The 17,672-nt window shown below is 37.6% G+C and overlaps 2 protein-coding genes across 5 annotated transcripts; one reads left to right on the forward strand and one right to left on the reverse strand.

Annotated features, from left to right (window-relative positions):
- Positions 1 to 262: 262 nt before the first annotated feature.
- ttl (tubulin tyrosine ligase) lies at positions 263 to 8,960 on the reverse strand. 3 transcript variants are annotated; one of them, XM_089116838.1, is made up of 9 exons: positions 8,297 to 8,960; positions 6,846 to 6,924; positions 6,388 to 6,620; positions 6,160 to 6,295; positions 5,783 to 6,052; positions 4,879 to 5,022; positions 1,660 to 4,322; positions 1,456 to 1,536; positions 263 to 1,166 (listed from the first exon to the last, which is right to left on the reverse strand). In XM_089116838.1, exons 1-7 carry the CDS (start codon positions 8,463 to 8,465, stop codon positions 4,139 to 4,141), a joined length of 1,215 nt encoding a protein of 404 aa, XP_088972964.1. In that variant the 5' UTR covers positions 8,466 to 8,960; the 3' UTR covers positions 263 to 1,166; positions 1,456 to 1,536; positions 1,660 to 4,138. The 3 variants fall into 3 exon arrangements, with proteins under 3 accessions (XP_088972964.1, XP_088972965.1, XP_039528139.2); XM_089116839.1 differs by lacking the exon at positions 1,456 to 1,536 and having other exon boundaries at positions 3,865 to 4,322; XM_039672205.2 differs by having other exon boundaries at positions 263 to 1,536.
- On the forward strand, positions 2,119 to 13,623 carry fignl1 (fidgetin like 1). 2 transcript variants are annotated; one of them, XM_089116837.1, is made up of 3 exons: positions 2,119 to 2,248; positions 3,290 to 3,371; positions 11,510 to 13,623. In XM_089116837.1, exon 3 carries the CDS (start codon positions 11,527 to 11,529, stop codon positions 13,525 to 13,527), a length of 2,001 nt encoding a protein of 666 aa, XP_088972963.1. In that variant the 5' UTR covers positions 2,119 to 2,248; positions 3,290 to 3,371; positions 11,510 to 11,526; the 3' UTR covers positions 13,528 to 13,623. The 2 variants fall into 2 exon arrangements, with proteins under 2 accessions (XP_088972963.1, XP_039528140.2); XM_039672206.2 differs by lacking the exons at positions 2,119 to 2,248; positions 3,290 to 3,371 and adding an exon at positions 9,789 to 9,943.
- Positions 13,624 to 17,672: the final 4,049 nt, after the last annotated feature.

Raw genomic sequence — 17,672 nt, forward strand, 5'->3', positions numbered from 1 at the left:
ATATAGATATACATTGATATAGATACCTCGTTATAATCTTACAAGGCACATTTTTAGGTGTCTTTAGCTACTATGTACTTTTGTAAGAAAATGGTAGGTACTATGTACTTCTTATAGTGTTGCTGTTTTGCAAAACAGGTTTTTTTAATGAAAGTACAATGTAAAAGCATGTGCTCTGTATCAAATTATTAATTCGAATTTTAGTACATAGTAGTTAAAGACACTTAATATAAAGTGGGACCATCTTACCTGGAACACAACAGAGAAGAGAAAATTAATTTTATTAAATATTGTACTATTAACATATCACACGTGACAGACAGCTACAGGTACTTGGATAGGAAACTACTTTAGAGCTGTAAGGAATAAACAGGCTTTATGAAAATACGAGGATAATAGATAAATATTGCATTTTTAAAGTTTCAATACGTCCTTTTAAGGACTAAATGCTAATGCAGTATATAGGAAACAAATTTATTGCACAGGATGGATGCTTTTATTTGAACAAATACTTTTCAGGCTTTTACCTATCCAACATAGTAAAAGTATATTTTCAAATGGTCTAAACAACAGTAACAAATACAGCAAACTAGACTAATAATAACATACATTGCATTGATCTTTCCTCAGGTACAGGAGGAAAACAATTACAACAGCATTCTCAAATTTCACAACTTAAATCAAACAAGTAATGTTCATTATTCTGAACAGCAGTGAAGATATTTCATCATGCTGATCTTTGGCTAGATGATGTTTTCCCTCATACAGGCTACATACAACTACCTTCAATTTCTATATATAAAAAAAAGTAAATGTAAAAGTAATACACACTACAAACAAGACGAGAACCGCAAAGATGCATAATACAACTTAGAAAACTGCTCTTAGTAGGATTGATGACCACAATGTAAAAAAAGGCTTTCCTTCAATACTTTTCCTTTTAAATTCAAAGATGCAATACTGTTTAAACTACTTTTCACATCCTTCCTCTTCTGCCAAACAACATAAATACTGATATCAGAATATCACACATTCAAACCCTAATTTGCTGCTTTCTTCTTCCACATCAACTTGCCTGTGTGTGATCTACATCATGACAGTGTACAGATCAATCCCTCAGAGCCTGCTGTTAATGAACCACACCGATCACAGGAACTCAGTCATATCTGCATGCACAGTAAGATGAAATAGGTCATAAACCTGTGCAGATCATGTTAAAGAAATTACATTAAATGACTATCGCTGCACACAACCCGATTGCCAAGCAACCCGTATTGTGTGCTAATAAAAATCCAAAGAAATAATTGTGCTCTGCTACGCATAAACCATTTCAGCAGTGTACAGAAATATAAACAAGAGTAGAAATAATGCATTCACCCCAAGGGCATCCAAGATGTTAGAGAAATTAAAGGGATAGTTCACTTTAAAATTAATTTTTGATATGTTTTAGCTTACCTCAAGGGCATCCAAGATGTATGTGTCTTTGTTTCCACAGTATTTTCAATTTTGAGTCTATGGAGTCCACCCTGGGTCCACCTCAAAGAGCATGCACAGAGAAGTCGAAATTAAACATGATTTAATGACTCGTAAATGTAATGGCCTAAGACACGAAAGGAGTGGTTTGTGTGAGAAAACGAACAGTATTTATATAGTTTTTACCTCATGTTAACAACAGCCGTCGAACTGATCTGAATCAGTCAGATGTCCAACTGAACCGAACTGAACCGTCTCCAACGTGACGCCGGAAGTGATCGCGTGCGTATACGCATTGTTTACACGGAGATTTCGGAAGTTTTATCTTTCACTAAACATATTTAGATATATCGAAATCGTATTCCATTGCGATTTCCCGTATATCTAAATAGGTTTAGTGAAAGGTAAAACTTCCGAAATCTCCGTGTAAACAATGCGTGACGTACATACGCACGCGATCACTTCCGGCGTCACGCTGGAGACGGTTCAGGTCGGTTCTCGACGGCTGTTTACAAGAGGTAAAAACTATATAAATACTGTTCGTTTTCTCACACAAACCGCTCGTTTAGTGCCTTAGGCCATCAGTGTCTACTTACATTCACGAGTCATTAAATCATGTTTAATTTGGACTTCTCTGTGCATGCTCTTTGAGGTGGGCTCCCATTTGACCTGCATCATTATGACTGACAGACAACAACTGTTGTGTTTGACCAAAAAATGTCAAAATTGAAAATGCTGTGGAAACAAAGACACCTACATCTTGGAAGCCCTTGAGGTAAGCTAAAACTTATTCAAAATTCATTTCAAAGTGAACTATCCCTATATAAGGTTTTGGAAGAAAACATGACAGGATTTTTCTTCATCTAAATGCAAGTGAATGGTGCTCAACACAGAGCATTTTTATGATCCAAAAATCATATTTAGGCAGCTTCAAAGGCCTCCACACGACCCCAGAAAACAAATAAGGGTCTTCTCTAGCAAATCATGTCATTTTCTGAGGAAAAATCTTTTTTTAAAATACTTTATAACGCTTGTGGAGGCGTTTGAAGCTGCCTAAATGATTTTGAACAGTCAAAATGAAGCATCATTCACTTGCATTAGATGGATAAAAATCTTCCAAAGCCTTATTTTTTCTTCAGCTGAGCAAATCATATACATCATACAGGAAGTCATATTTAGACGTTTACTATGTATGTATAAAGAGCCTAGCTTTTAACATGCTTTGACATGCAACATCTCAGTCCTCTGAAGGTTTACTCATTCAGAAAATGCAACTCTTGACAAAGTTTGGATGGAATGAATGAACTAAATAACTATTGCAAATAACTATTATCATTTGTCTATTGAATACTAAGTGATGAGTTGTGAATGCTCATGACAAAACAAGCAGAAGGCAGTGCTTCCCAATTCCCAGATGTTCTTGATTGCCTGTCACAAAGTAATAATGAATGTATCGTGTCACAATAACAGAATCAGTGGGAAGACTAAATCTGCTCTCACTAGACAGAACAGTAACATGACAATAAGTATGCAAACAGATTATCTTCTGCTACTTCTACCAAATACTGTCTTAACATCACAACCATGTACACTACACTGCAAATCATAAATATCTGAAAAAGAGTCTTTTGTGGTTTAAAAACCACGTATTACACTGAAGCTAACAGCACAAAACGCACACAAGAGTCTAATAGAGAATACAGTTGATGGGACATACAGATGTACAAAAGGCCATATTAACTTGTGGAAGTGGGTGTTGAGAGAATGTGAATATGTAAGGCACTAAAGTCTCAAATCCATCCTCCGTTACATCAAGGTGCCTGGGAAAGTCCTGAGGAGTCTCATTGACGCAACAGATCTGGGGCCTAGGCTGCGTCCGAAATCACATACTCTCTTGGGTAGGTACTTATTTTGAATAAGTAACTTATTTCTCAAAGGGCCGCTGAAAAGGTATGTTCTGTGTAGTATGAATGTGTTGTTGCTGTCATTATTATGTGGCCTACTAGCGTCAGTTACGTCGCCTCATGGGATAGTAAAGTGTCCATCGTATGCACACTTCAGAACCTCGCCGTAAAGTAGTAGGTCATCCAAGTACTTTTCGTCTACTCTTTTATGAGTACTGTGAATTCGGACATACTTCTTTTTTCACATACTGTTTTTTGCCTACTATATAGTAGGGAAGTATGTGATTTCAGATGCAGCCATAGAGGATCTAAACCCTTCTCTTTGGTTGCCACTCATCCTTCAAAAGTGTGTTCGCAAATTCAAGTCTTTAAATGACGTACAAGTGTTACAAACAAAGTCTTGATTATTAATGTGCATGCTTGGCTTTAGAAACAAATCACACTTTTCTAGGTAATGCTACACTGGCATGTGCAGGATTCTCCTCACCTTCCAGTCTTTACTTTGGAAACTCATGCTCTCTGTATTTCTGTGGACTCTTCTGCGTTTGCTTTAGAAATGATGGATGGAAACTGACAGAGTTTCAGAGGTGACGCCATGTACCTTCAGTCCTCTTCAGACAGAGATCCTTTAGAAACCCCTGTATGTTCAATCCCAAGATCAGGTGTAGACCCTTAAGCCTCTCAGATTGGTTGATGTTGTTTTCGGGCAGGACTATAGGGACGGGGTTTGCATGACAACAGCAGCATCCTGCAACAGCAATTTATAGTTTGATGAATGGGCCGAAATGATGGGGTGCCCTGATCTTGGGTGAGGAGCAGGAGTTCGAGGAAAGAGATGGAGAAGTGGAGAACGGAGGTGAGGATGAGAGAGCATCTGCGTTTAGAGAGAACACTGTGGAGATGGCCACATCCACGATGCCTTGACATAGCTCAGTGTAGAGTTTCCTACAAGAGAGAGAAACTTTAATATCAAAAATTACAAAGACATTGAGCAATCAAATAAAAATATCAAACAACAGGATAAAAATTATAAACTATTTTTATGTTTTCCCCCATGAAATGACGCTTTATTAGCTATGGCCAGCTCTCTTTCATACGAACACACAAACAGACTCAGGCGGAAACAAATAAAAATAAAACTGAGTTACTTGCCAGATGGGGAACAGCAACAATACATGGTTTAAAATGATTTGTTGGAACAACAGTCTGACCTTAAATGTTTAATAGATGGTATCATGTTGCAACTCGCACCTCTTTTCACAACCTTTACCTCAGTGTGAAATTCACCATTATACATTTAGCTAGGATGCCTAAAGGTTTTTTTTTCCTCTCCCAAAACTTGTGGTGACACATTCTATATATAGGACAATTTATGCATTAACACAACAAATGTGAAAATGAGGGACAAAATCATGATTGCTTTTCAAATATTTTGTACATTTGGAAGATAGATACTAAAGCAAAACATTGTGGACATAACAAAAGAGAAGTGTGAACTCACTGTGCACAAGCAGGCGCCCCATTTATCTCAATTAGCCAGACTTTGAAGCTCTCGTCCACCATGAAGTCAAAGCCAAAAAGCTGGAAGCTCTGGTAGGACAGATGCTTTGTGCTGATGGCTGGCTCGATGCATGCGAGACAGCTCCTGTTGAGACAAGCCACAGGATTTCAGAGGAAAGCTACAGTTAGTTACACACAAACACAAATGCCAACATATATGGAGTTAAATGGAGTAAAAATATGTTAATTTTGGCATTAAAAAATCTTTTGAAAGAGAAGTGCTATTAAAACGATTAATTACATCTAACAAAAGTTTGTAAGTGTATATATATATATATATATATATATAAGCTTTAGATGTGATTCATTGATTTAACAGCACTACTTTTATAAAAAATTAAAACAAAGAAATATTATGTAAAATTTGAAATAAATAATTAAGATTGTAGATCACGTATTTGTTAAGTTGAAATACAATTGCAACAGTGTTAACTAAAACTATTAACTTGTTACTTGAAATAAAGCTGAAATAAAATATAAATTTACATTAAAAACTTATTTAGCAAATAACCGAAGTTGGAAGTACTAAAGTTACTATAACTAAAACGAACAAAAAAAAATTACGAAACATAAAATTAAATTAGAAAGTATAAAAATAAAGCTCATTCAAAATACTATAGTAGTTTATAAATTATACAAAAATAACACTGATTTGTATGGGGAAAAGACATTTAAATTTGAAAAAATTCAGAATATAAACATTTGCAATAGTAGACTCAAAGTTTTGGACCCCCACTGAACATCTCTGACAATAATCAAGTATCTTTGAGAAATAAGTTATGCCTTTTTCTTATACAACTCAATAACATGCAATCATTATAGGTGAACTTTCAATATAGGAGCACCTGATAATATGCTTGATCTGAGGTAAAATAGATGTTTCCATGGCAAGATTGTGTGTGGTCAACAGGTACTGTCTGAACTCATCAAAGAACATCTCGTTGCCCTCCTCATAGCGGCCGTAGTTCTGCGAATGCTCCTTCTGGATGCAGTGATTTGTCAGGTGACTGGTCATATCCTGGAGATCTGAGCTGTTATAGGGCTCAGAAGATGTCCTCAACACACCCTCACGGTACAAGTAGATATTGTACTGATGGTCTACAAGCACCCAACTCCTACAGACAAGAGAATATCCATCGACTTAGAAATACTTTGACTTAATTAGGATGGAACATAATCGCATCAAAACATTCAGCACAAAGGATTAAATAGCTCATCTTACCTTATATCAAATTTGCGATGTCCTGGCTCCAGCAGCAGTGGTTTTTCCAGATACTTCTGAATGACATGCACTTGGCCTTGATTATCGATGAACTCAAGCAACTGGTTTGCATCATGAGATATTAATATACCCGCACCTGAACAAAGATAGGGAGATCAAATCATGTACAAAGATTGCATTCTGGCATCTCTCTTCCAGCTTACCACTTTGGACTATAGAAATTCATACCTTTTGCACCTGCTGATGATTTGGCGATCCACACCGTTCCCTCTCCGCTTTCTTTTCTGGAGATATATGAAGCTAAAAAGACCTCTCGCTCATCTGTCTTTGGGTTGCTCTTCATGTGGCTGATGCCATTGGTGGCCGGGGCCACTGGGGTGTTGAGGTTGGTTGGGTATATGATGTAAGACTCAGGGAACCAGTTACAGGAGTCCTTTAACTCTGGACTGGTCTTGACAATCCTAAACAACAGACATGCTTATATAAATATAATTCATGACTGAGGAACTGCAGAGTTTATAAATCAATAGCATGGATGAAAAAGGAAAGTGTGCTTTAAAGACATTCCTTAAGTAAGCATAATTCCTAACATCACTTCAAAACTCTCATTAACGTCAATTATGGTTATACATTTGAATGGGGGAAGGAAACTTTATTCATCTGGTATGAATAAATAAACAGCCTACTTGACCAGTGATGCTTTGCGACAGAGTTTATCGGCTCCTCTGAAATAATTCACCAGCTGCATCAGTCCTGGTTCATGACCTGTAGAGGACACAGCAGGGTATCTGACACTGAAATGTCGAAATATTGAGCGGTGACGGCACTGTCCTGCAGCTAAAAATACTTTAATCAACATTTGTGTAGTTCACCACCAACAGTCATGTACACACACTACCCCTAAATGTTTGGATTTTCTTTTAATTGTGTTTGAAAAATGTCTCTAATGCTCACCATTTATTTGCTCAAAAATTGAGTAAAACCATTATGTTACTTAAAATTCCAATTTAAAATAACTGTTTTCTATTTTAATATGTTTTAAAATGGGATTTATTCCTGTGATGACAAAGCTGAATTTTCAGCATCATTACTCCAGTTTTCAGTCACATGATCCTTCAGAAATCATTCTAATATGCTGATTTGACATTATTATTGGTGCTCAATTATTATAAATGGATCTTATTATTATCAATGTTGAAAACTGTTTTTTTTTTTTTTTTGCTGCTTAATATTTTTGTAGAAATAAATAGAAAGTTTCTTTACTGTATGTCTTTTGATCAAATGCATACTTGGAGAATAAAAATATTATTAGTAATGATCTTTTATTAAAATCTTACCCCAAATGTTTGAATGGTAGTCTATCACAGTTTCTGATAATAACTCATAATAAGAAATGTTATTATATATGTATACTGTATATATATATATATATATATATATATATATATATATATATGAAGAGTTCAGATGCAAAAGCCTCTAAATGCCATTTGAAATTTTCTTCTTTAATGATGATTTTTATCAAACTTGTATATTTAAGTTCAGTAATTTCACTTAAATAACAATTAATAGGTAATTATCATTGGCATTTAAGTGAAATTACTGAACTTAAACATACAAGCTTGATATAAAAATTATCATTCTAGAAGAAAATTTCTAATGGCACTTAGAGGCTTTTGCATCTGAACTCTTCATATATATATATATATATATATATATATACTTATAAAACCATATGCACTTATGTGCTTTAGTAATTTATAAATATTTATAAAATACTAATATTAAAACTTATGTTGAAAAAAAAAGTTAATGTCAATGTTATTACATGTTATTACTACACAGTTACAGAGATACTGATCTACTGGGATGCATTATCAAGCTGAATATGTGTGGTTATTGCTGCTGGACACCGCAGTGCATTGTTTTATCGTGCATTATAATAAGTTTAACAGCTTGTCTCCAAAAAGCTGAAAATGAGCACGGGTTAGATGAGATTTTATTTGAGAAATTAACTTGCTGAAACTCTTAACTTAACTTAGAAATGTGTAAACAGCATGGGATTAAAACAATCACATCATTATTGCATTTTGAGTTGGAAATGCGTGTCAGATACGCAGGTCTTGAAATCATTTACCCAGTCTTCCAAAAGGCAGCCGATTTCTCTCTCCCAGCATTAAATTAAACCGAGGATTGTCCTTTTTCAGTCGTTTCCATTTTCCAGTAGAGCTGAGGATCCTGGCGACCTCAGCATACACAGTACTGTTGTCATCTCTCAGAACAAACGTGTACATTGGCGAACTCATATTCCTGTCTTCTGCTGACGATCACACACACTAGCTAGCCGACTAACGTTATCTGTCTCCCAACAAAGTAGACTGAAACCGGACATACATGACCTCCCTTCTGAGTTGATTTGCACAAATAAAAACAATATCGTTATAAGAAATGATCTAGCTATGACGTTACTCCCAAACTCCCGGGTCGGGCATCTGTACCCGCAGTCGCGTGGCCGTATATTAGGGTGTGACTCTTGTAGGATTTTGCTTCTGAATTATCGCAGCTAACAGTCTACGCTAGCTTCATGATTGTCTATAAACAAAAAAATATTTAAAAAAAACAAAATCCAGCAAAACGCTACAAGTACAGAGTCAAAGAATAGCGGTCGACTGTATATAGCTATGCATTTAATTCCTCGCTTCCTGTGTATTCGTCTAGACAGTAGACATCAGTTTAAATCCCCAGTTGAAGCCTTTTATCCCAACACATTCATGATGCGACGTACCGCTGGAGTGGAGTGAACGCACGCACGCCGCACAGACTTGTGGGAATTGTAGTTTTATGTTACATTCGGGACTAACATTACAGCTGTGCTGATTTTTAACTGCACGATTGATATTGCGGATGTTCAAGTCAGTATATAGTCTGTGTTAGCTACAAATAAATAGTAACATACTGCGTGTATCCTGTTCTGGCTTCCATTCAAACAATTGCTATGATTTTCAGAGCAAAAATTATGGAAGGCCATTTCGACCACATAAAAAAAAGTTTTGGGAAATCATAATTATTAGAAAAAAGTAAACGTTGACATCAGGTACTAAGACAGATATGAGCTTAAAAGTCGAAATAATTATATACATTTCATAATTCTGATTTACTATTACATAATTTCGTCTTTTTATCTCATGAGTATGACTTTAATGTTAGAATTATGATTTACCAATAGGCCTACGTGATTTTTTCCATTTATGGCAGAAATGGCCTTCCATAAAAACATAAGAAAAATTGCTGCCAGTTGAAATGTCAGTTACTACAGCACTTTACACTTTAAAGTTTACAATAAATATATATTTCCAATAAAAATATTGAAATAAAGTCTAGCAAGTGGAATGTTACCACGACCACGGCATCATGGGCTCAGTTGAAATGTCTAGTTTTATAGTCTGTGTGAGCAAGAAACATATTTTTTACATTACCTGCCTTTTGTTCAAATGACATATGATCGATATAAAGAAATAAAATATAATACAAATACAAACGCGAACATTTAGAACAGGCCCTAAAATAAACGCACTGAGTGTCTTTCTCCAGGCGATGGCGCGCGCGATCTTATTACTGAGCATCCGGAAGTTGGTGGTGCGCGCGCCGCACATCTGCTCTGAAAAATAGGAGGCGCGAGGTTTAGTCAAAGTTATGGTTGTTGTTTTGTTCCGTATCGTTGTTTAGATTTTCAGGTGTTGCTGAACCTTACAGCATTTACACAAGAAAAACGTTTAACCCAGAGGTAAGTTAGGTTACAACTTTCCTCTCCCAAAGTAAATGCACACGTGAGTGTTTGAAGCTGTATTTGTGATTTGTGTTCCAGCTTGTCAGCTCACGTTCGGTTTTTAGATAAAGCTACTTTGTCCTCAATATCTGAACGTACTACAAATATTCCATTTCCATATATGTGTTGATACCCCTTGAGACATTATTCGTAAGATCGTTATGTACGATCATTCTATGGATAATGTGGATTTCGACTATCACATTTCTGTCGCATACAGTAGCATTGGTATGAAGTGAAATAGTAGTATCTCATCTCAATCTCATTCTTTGTTCTTAACACAATTCACGCTTTAAAATAATAAATCATCAAAACAATGAAATAACACAACAGTGGGCTATAGGGATTGTGTACAGATTAACTAATAAAATCTAGCTCGCTCCATTCTTTTAACCAACTTAACGAGGTTTCATACACAAATTAAGTTGTTCACATCTATGCTCTACTTTTGACTGATTGTTTCTTCATTATCTGGTCTCATCCCCAAATATATTTTTTCAGGAAGTACAACCCTTTTGCAGACTTTTATACATGAATGAATTTCATGATGAATTTCATAGTTGTCTACAAAACTAATTTCTTATTGGAATTTTTTTCAGATCATCAGAAATATTCTGCACTTTGCGCTCTCTCTACAAATTGAATGAATGAAAATGAGAGGAATGGATAAACTTACTCTGGAATGAAATATGTAACTTTATCTTGGATTTAAGGCAATAAAAGAGGCTATATATACAGTATATATATATATATATATATATATATATATATATATACTGTACATACATTCTGGACAGTTATATTCTATATTCAATTCCTGGGCAGTTATATTCAATTCCTGCTCGTAATTTTATTTTATAACTGATCATCTCATTCACCAAGACAGTAGGCCTGAGATATACAGCAAAAAAAATAAATATCAAAATACTTTTCTTCCTTTTGACAATATTATATATATACTAATATTTATGTATTTTGTCTGAAAGGGATTACATATAATATAGTTTAAACTGATCAAGGCATGTTTTCCACACTGTTCATTTCTTAAATGAACACAGGGAAGAGTGCTATTTTTAATTATATGCCCCAGTATAATTACAGAATCAAAAACGTATGAATTTATTATGTAATGTTTACTATGTTGTTTTTCTACTACAAAAAAACTGTCATGGAGTTTTGACTCGATTCACTGAAACAAACAATTTGATTGGATCTCGGAAGTTAATTAAAGGAAGCAAACTGATTATAACACTGTTTTATAACTGGAGTTTAAATTAGAGGCACTATTGAAATGCTTTTGTCTTAAAGCTCTCATACTGGAAAATCAAGCTTTAGGAAACCCAATTGGCACATAAAAAGTGGATTCAAGTTATATTGAAATTCACAATGTTGCTTAACTTTATATTGCCTGCAAAATCATTATTTAACCTGCATTATCATCACCACCCTTCAATAGCCCTATTGTTGTGTGCTACCTCAACTTTTATACATTATTAATTGATCCTGTGCCCACTTCTTACCCAGGCTGGATCAGGCCAGGCATGAGCAGAGCACACCTGGACGAGTGGCAGAGGAGGTCCTTTGACATTTCGTCTGGCTCTTGTACACCTGAACAGACGGCCGATGCTTATCGGGCACACATCCTGTCCATTCAGTATGCATGGGCGAGTGCTGAGCTCTCTCCGGCTGGAGCTGCCAGCCTGCTCAGGACCTACTCAGAGAGGTACGCCTCAGCCCTGGACTCAGACGACCCACGCACCGGGCTAAACAACTATGCAGAGAGTGCCCTGCACTTGGCCCGCAATCAAAAGAACTATAGCGACAAATGGGAGTCATCCCTAACGTCCGAGAATGTGTTCAATCTGCCGTGCGTGCAAAGGATGATGCAGGCTGGGTCAAAAGAAGGCGCTCTCCCAGTAGATCCGGCAGATGTTAACATCACTGTTGGTGGTGAGGTCAGTGAGGGTGGGGAGAAAGGCAGCGCTCTCTCTGGTCCTCCTGGTTTTAGACGAGAGCCTCTGGCTCACTGGCCCTCCGCGCCTCCACCCAGAGCTGATATGGGAAAGGGGATCAGTAACCCACTTAGTGGTGCTACGGAGATGGCCAGAGGACTTGAAGGAGCCCTTCCGCGTTTGACCCTGGCACAAAATGCTCCAAAAGCTCCAATGAGATCGCCTATGTTTGGCCAAAACTATTTCAATTCCACAGGCAATGCTAGTGTGACTCAATCTAGTATGGGTTGCACAAGTGGCTCCAATGTGCACAATCAGCCAGTGTTCTTTTCTTCCACAAACCCATCCAAGAGGAAGAACTTCTACAGCTCAGGAAGTGAAAGCAACAGAAGTTCATTCCCATCACAAGGCGAGCAGGAACCGCGAGGGAGGGGACGGAGAGGAGAAGAGGGTGTCAGCACTAATTTTAGATCAGCACGAGAACAGTTCATAGTTGACCAGCAAAAAAAACATTCGCATCAGGGCCAGCGAGGCTCTGGGGCCAACTTTGCTACAATCTCCAAGAAATGCCTGGGGGCACAACGGCCTCGCGGGGCAACCTCCAAATTCGTCTCTCCCATGCCAAGACAAGAGGAAGAGAGTTACTCGAAGGACAACAAACCACAAGACACGGAACCTGTTGACGAGCGTTTAAAGAACTTTGAGCCCAAGATCATTGAACTTATCATGAGTGAGATCATGGACCACGGCCCCCCTGTAGCTTGGGATGATATCGCCGGCCTGGAGTTTGCCAAAGCCACAATCAAAGAGATTGTAGTGTGGCCAATGTTGAGGCCTGATATCTTCACCGGTCTTAGAGGTCCACCTAAAGGCATCCTTCTCTTTGGTCCTCCAGGCACCGGTAAAACTCTAATCGGGAAGTGTATAGCGTGCCAATCCGGAGCCACTTTCTTCAGCATCAGCGCCTCGTCGCTCACTTCAAAGTGGGTCGGGGAGGGCGAGAAGATGGTACGGGCGCTTTTTGCCATCGCTCGGTGCCACCAACCTGCAGTCATCTTCATCGATGAGATCGATTCCCTTCTTTCTCAGCGCACAGACGGAGAGCACGACTCATCCCGTCGAATTAAAACAGAGTTTCTCGTCCAGTTGGATGGAGCTGCCACCTCAGCAGAAGATCGCATCCTTGTGGTTGGTGCCACCAACCGGCCTCAAGAGATTGACGAAGCAGCCCGCCGTCGCCTATCCAAGCGACTCTACATCCCTCTCCCGGAGGCTGAGGCTCGACGGAAGATAGTGATCAACCTCATGTCCCGTGAGAAAAGTCAGCTAACGGCAGATGAGATGGAGAAAGTGATGCAGGGAACAGAGGGGTATTCGGGGGCGGATATGACGCAGCTGTGTCGCGAAGCAGCCCTTGGCCCCATCCGAAGCATTTGCCTTAGTGATATAACGACCATCACAGAAGAACAGGTTCGGCCAATACTCTACGGTGACTTCCAGGAGGCTCTCAAAACAGTGCGGCCCAGTGTCTCTTCTAAAGATCTGGAGCTATATGAAGAGTGGAACAAGACTTTTGGCTGTGGTCGCTGAGCGCGAGTGTTGTGATTATACTAACTGAGTTTTATGTTAGTATGAGTATGTTAGTATGGTGTTGGGTTCATTTATTGAAATAAATGGTTGATTTGTCTTGAGTCTTTTTCGTCTTTTTCATGAACATGCTCTTTTCAGAGAGCTGTTATTGTGACTGCAGACATGTCGGTTTTGTTGCAGTTTCAGTATGGATATGACTCAAAATAGCACTTATGATTAGATAAAACTGAACTTTTTACTGTATTCATTGCCTCAAAATTAGCATACCACAGTTGTCTTTCTGAAAATAGTTTCATCATTTAGTGGAGCTGTTTTCCATCTAAGAGGAAATGTGCGGCAAATTTGTACTAAAAAGGAACATGGGGTCTCGAGTCTGTTTCCCTCTGAATGCATGCACTTATCCGAAGGGGAACTGTCAGCTAGTACAATGTTCAGCCAGCCCTTCCTTCAATGTGTACAGAATGAATTCACCGGCTCTCCGTGTTTACCTGCTCTCGCTTCTGTAGAGACAGAGTGTGAGACACCTTAGGGCCAACTCTCCCATTATGTTCAGTCTTGGTGAATGGATTTGGAGGGGAAGTTGGGCAACCCTGCAGGCATTCTGGTCTCATGATAAGAAGTACCCACAGATCAACTCTTGCAGTGCCTTTCCTGTTGCTAAGCCAGTGCGGTCTCGGACCACATCTGGTAAACCAGAGGAATGGCTGTGTGCCTTGAAAGGGGTTTTAAAGGTGGACTCTTCATCCTCATCCTAGAGGGAAGTTTGTTGGGTTTGCCCCCTCCAGTTAAACATGTCTGTAGAGGACTGTTTTCAGGCTGTCTGTCAATATTTCATTGCCATGCACCTCACAAAAAAGGATGCATTATAGAAAATAAGCAGATAACAACTGTGGCTTGATGCGTTTACTGTTGATGGATGGAGAGGAGCATTGTGGAGCTCTAATTGAGTGGCCGCAGATGGCATGAGGAATAAAAGTGGCTGGTGCAGTGGTGAGGAAACTCACCCAGGCCAAATTACAAAGCAATGAATGAATGGTTTGGGTCAGGTTACAAAATATAAATATTTCTTTTTTTGGCAAAGCTCAGATTAATGCAGCTTTGAATTAATTTGTTTTTGGATTTAGTTGTACTTTTTGATTTCTGTCACTTTTTTTTTTTGAGACTAGCTTCCCTGAATTGTTATTTTTGTTTGGTGTTTTTATTACATTCTCATTGGCAAAATACAACTGATTTGTGTTGAAGTGAAACGAGGTCTGTGTTACGTGAAACCTGATGACTGCAGTCTGGAAAAATTGAATATAGATGGCTGATTGATTTGGTTGCGTCTTTCTTGCAACTGCAAAACCATTCTCACAGGAAGTCAGGCTGAACTGTTAATACACCTCAGAAGACGAGTGGGATTTAACAGTCTGATTCGATTCTAAACTCTGACTCCTCCTGGCTTGTCTTCATCTGCATCCGATTATAGATTGTGCTCACATGAAATGAATCAGTCATGTAATTTTCATGAAACAATCTTAGAAAAAAAACTGGAAGCCCATGAAAAAAGAGTGTCATTTATTTTTCATCTTTTTGTAAAGCGGGTTAATGAATATTTTAGGGTTGTGTGTTTGGCCGGAGTGTTGAAACTTTGTAAAATTAGCCAGCAGTGCAAGTAGTAGCCTAAGCCCATCCCTGAGGAGCGGTGGAAGGCTGTCAGAACCACAGGGGTAGCCCACAGCTGGACTATAGGAGGACACCGAATTCCTCCACAGCCTTTCTCAGCACATTATCCACAACACGTGAACTTCTGCATGATTTTTTTATTCTAGTTTGTCTTAAGCTGACTACATAGTTTATTTATACAATCAGTTTTACTTCATGGTGGCGGAATGTATTTAGTGTGATGTCAGCAGAAAGAACATTTGAGAAAATAGGATTTCTTTTTATTAACTTTTTAAAAGTTTACTTTTCTAACCCTCTGGTCATTTGTGATTTTTTTTTTTTCATCAAAATGGTACGAAACTTGGTAAAGGTTTTTGCTGATTGCTGTGTAAACACAAAAAGGATTCGAAAATGATTCGAAAAGGTTTAATGGTCCGGAGAAAAATATTCACACTTGTATTGTTTGCGTTAAAAATGACAATGAAACGAATTTCATCTATTGGAAATGTTTGTAACTGCGCAGAAACAAATTCTTACTGAAAGCTCTTTTTTGAGATATCAACTTCATATTTGGAATTGCTTGTTTAGATTTATGGCTTTGATTTTCTCACAGTTTTAGAGAAAAATGTGTTTTGGAAAATACATAATTCATATAAAAATTGATAATTGAATTTTTGTGATGCAATTTTGCATTTTTCATTACAATAAATGTACAATCTTAATACATTTTTCAAGTTCATTTTGAAATGAACTTAATACTTCAAAATGAACTTAATACTTCTTAATACCATTTAATACTTTTTTTCACTTTTATCTTTAAAAACAGACCTAACTTAGTTCGGTGCTCAAATGCATTAAAGATTTATGACTGTTTAAGTTGGAAATTTCATTTTCAGGTACCATTTGCATTCCATGCTCAAAAAATGAATAACTGGATTATAATTACTGCATAAAAAAAATTTGGGGTACAATAAAATCTCCTAAAAATACTTTTTTAACCCAAAATTATCAAACTACAATATGCCTAGAGTGCAATAATTAAAAAAAACAAAAAATGTTGGTCAGTTTTGACTGACATGCCAACATTACATGTTCATTTATTTTATTATTTGTTCCACCTTGTTTCTGCCATAAAATAGCCTTTGGTGCTGACATTTTTAAGTGGTGGTGGTTCATTGGCTGATGTTTTTGTAAGGTCTGAAATGCAATAAACATGCATTTTAATTATTGCATACTCAAACTTCACAAAACGAATAACTTTTCTGTAAATCGGCCTGACTGACACATTGGTCTCTCATTTGGCGGACAACTTTAATGTTTCTCTGAATGGGTGGGGACTTGAGATGTTTCTCTATTTGAGCTGTACTATCTTGAGTTGAAGCGGAAAAGAGAAGTGAGATTTGGGATAGAGGCTGTTGGGGATGGGGTGGTGTGTGTGTGAGGGGGGAGCTGGCCAGATTATCCCTCTCATGCAAATGTACTCTCTCCACGGTTAGGTCCCAGTGAAGCGTGGGGGGCTCTGTGTTGGCCACAGCTGCTTTTCGTTTCTACCCAATCACACAGCAGCCATCTGGACACTCATGTCGTTGCGAAGAGCTGGTGAGTTCTTGGGTCGGGGTCACTCATGCTCTCTTGACAGATCTGCTCTTGTTCGGTTTACTCCATCTCCCTTAAACTATAATTTGTAAGAGTGCACAATGGCAAGAGTACAAATAGTTCAGAAAGATCATTTCATTTGTTAACACCTGAGAAATAGTGATTCCTTTTCTAATTCCAGAGTTCTGAAAATGCCATACACATTCAATTTATAGGAAGAGGAAATGAATCTAGAAAAGACAATGGGCCTACATTTTGTTCTCAGAATATATTATTTGTTACTATTCAATATAGGTATTCAGTTTTATTTTCAAATTCTTGTGTAAATTTCTTCCAAGCAATTTATGCGAAATGTGACATCTTTGTCTTGAAGTTCATTTAGCTCAATTATTTAGATAAAAAGTGATTATCTAGAAGCGTGATGCTTGGATGCCACACATTCTAATTAAGTTCTGTAGCCTACTAATTATTTTAACATTTCTATGAAGTATAAACATAACTTCATTAATTAATTTTTTTATACTCAATCTGCATTAGCAAATTAATTATAACGTTAACCTACTGGGCTTCATCGGTCAAATATGACCGAAGCCGTCGATTTTTTTGAACGTTAACGTTATTTATTTTTTTTTGCTTCATCGGAAGGGGATGAAACTTGGTGATTTTTGTTGTATTGAACACACACACACACACACACACACACACACACACACACAAAATAATCAAGGAATGATTCTGATATGTTAAAGGGTCGTAAAAAATAGTCACACTTCGAAAAAATAGGAAAACTCAGAGAAACTTTTGGTGGAACAAACTACAGATCAGCCACTGTGCAGAAAAAATGTACAGCAATGAATGGGTGACGATCTGAAACGAAACATCAAGAGTGTAAATAAGCCCCCCCC

Source organism: Pimephales promelas, chromosome 11 (genome assembly GCF_988280905.1).
Source record: "Pimephales promelas chromosome 11, fPimPro1.hap1.1, whole genome shotgun sequence".
NCBI classification, from domain to species: domain Eukaryota; kingdom Metazoa; phylum Chordata; class Actinopteri; order Cypriniformes; family Leuciscidae; genus Pimephales; species Pimephales promelas.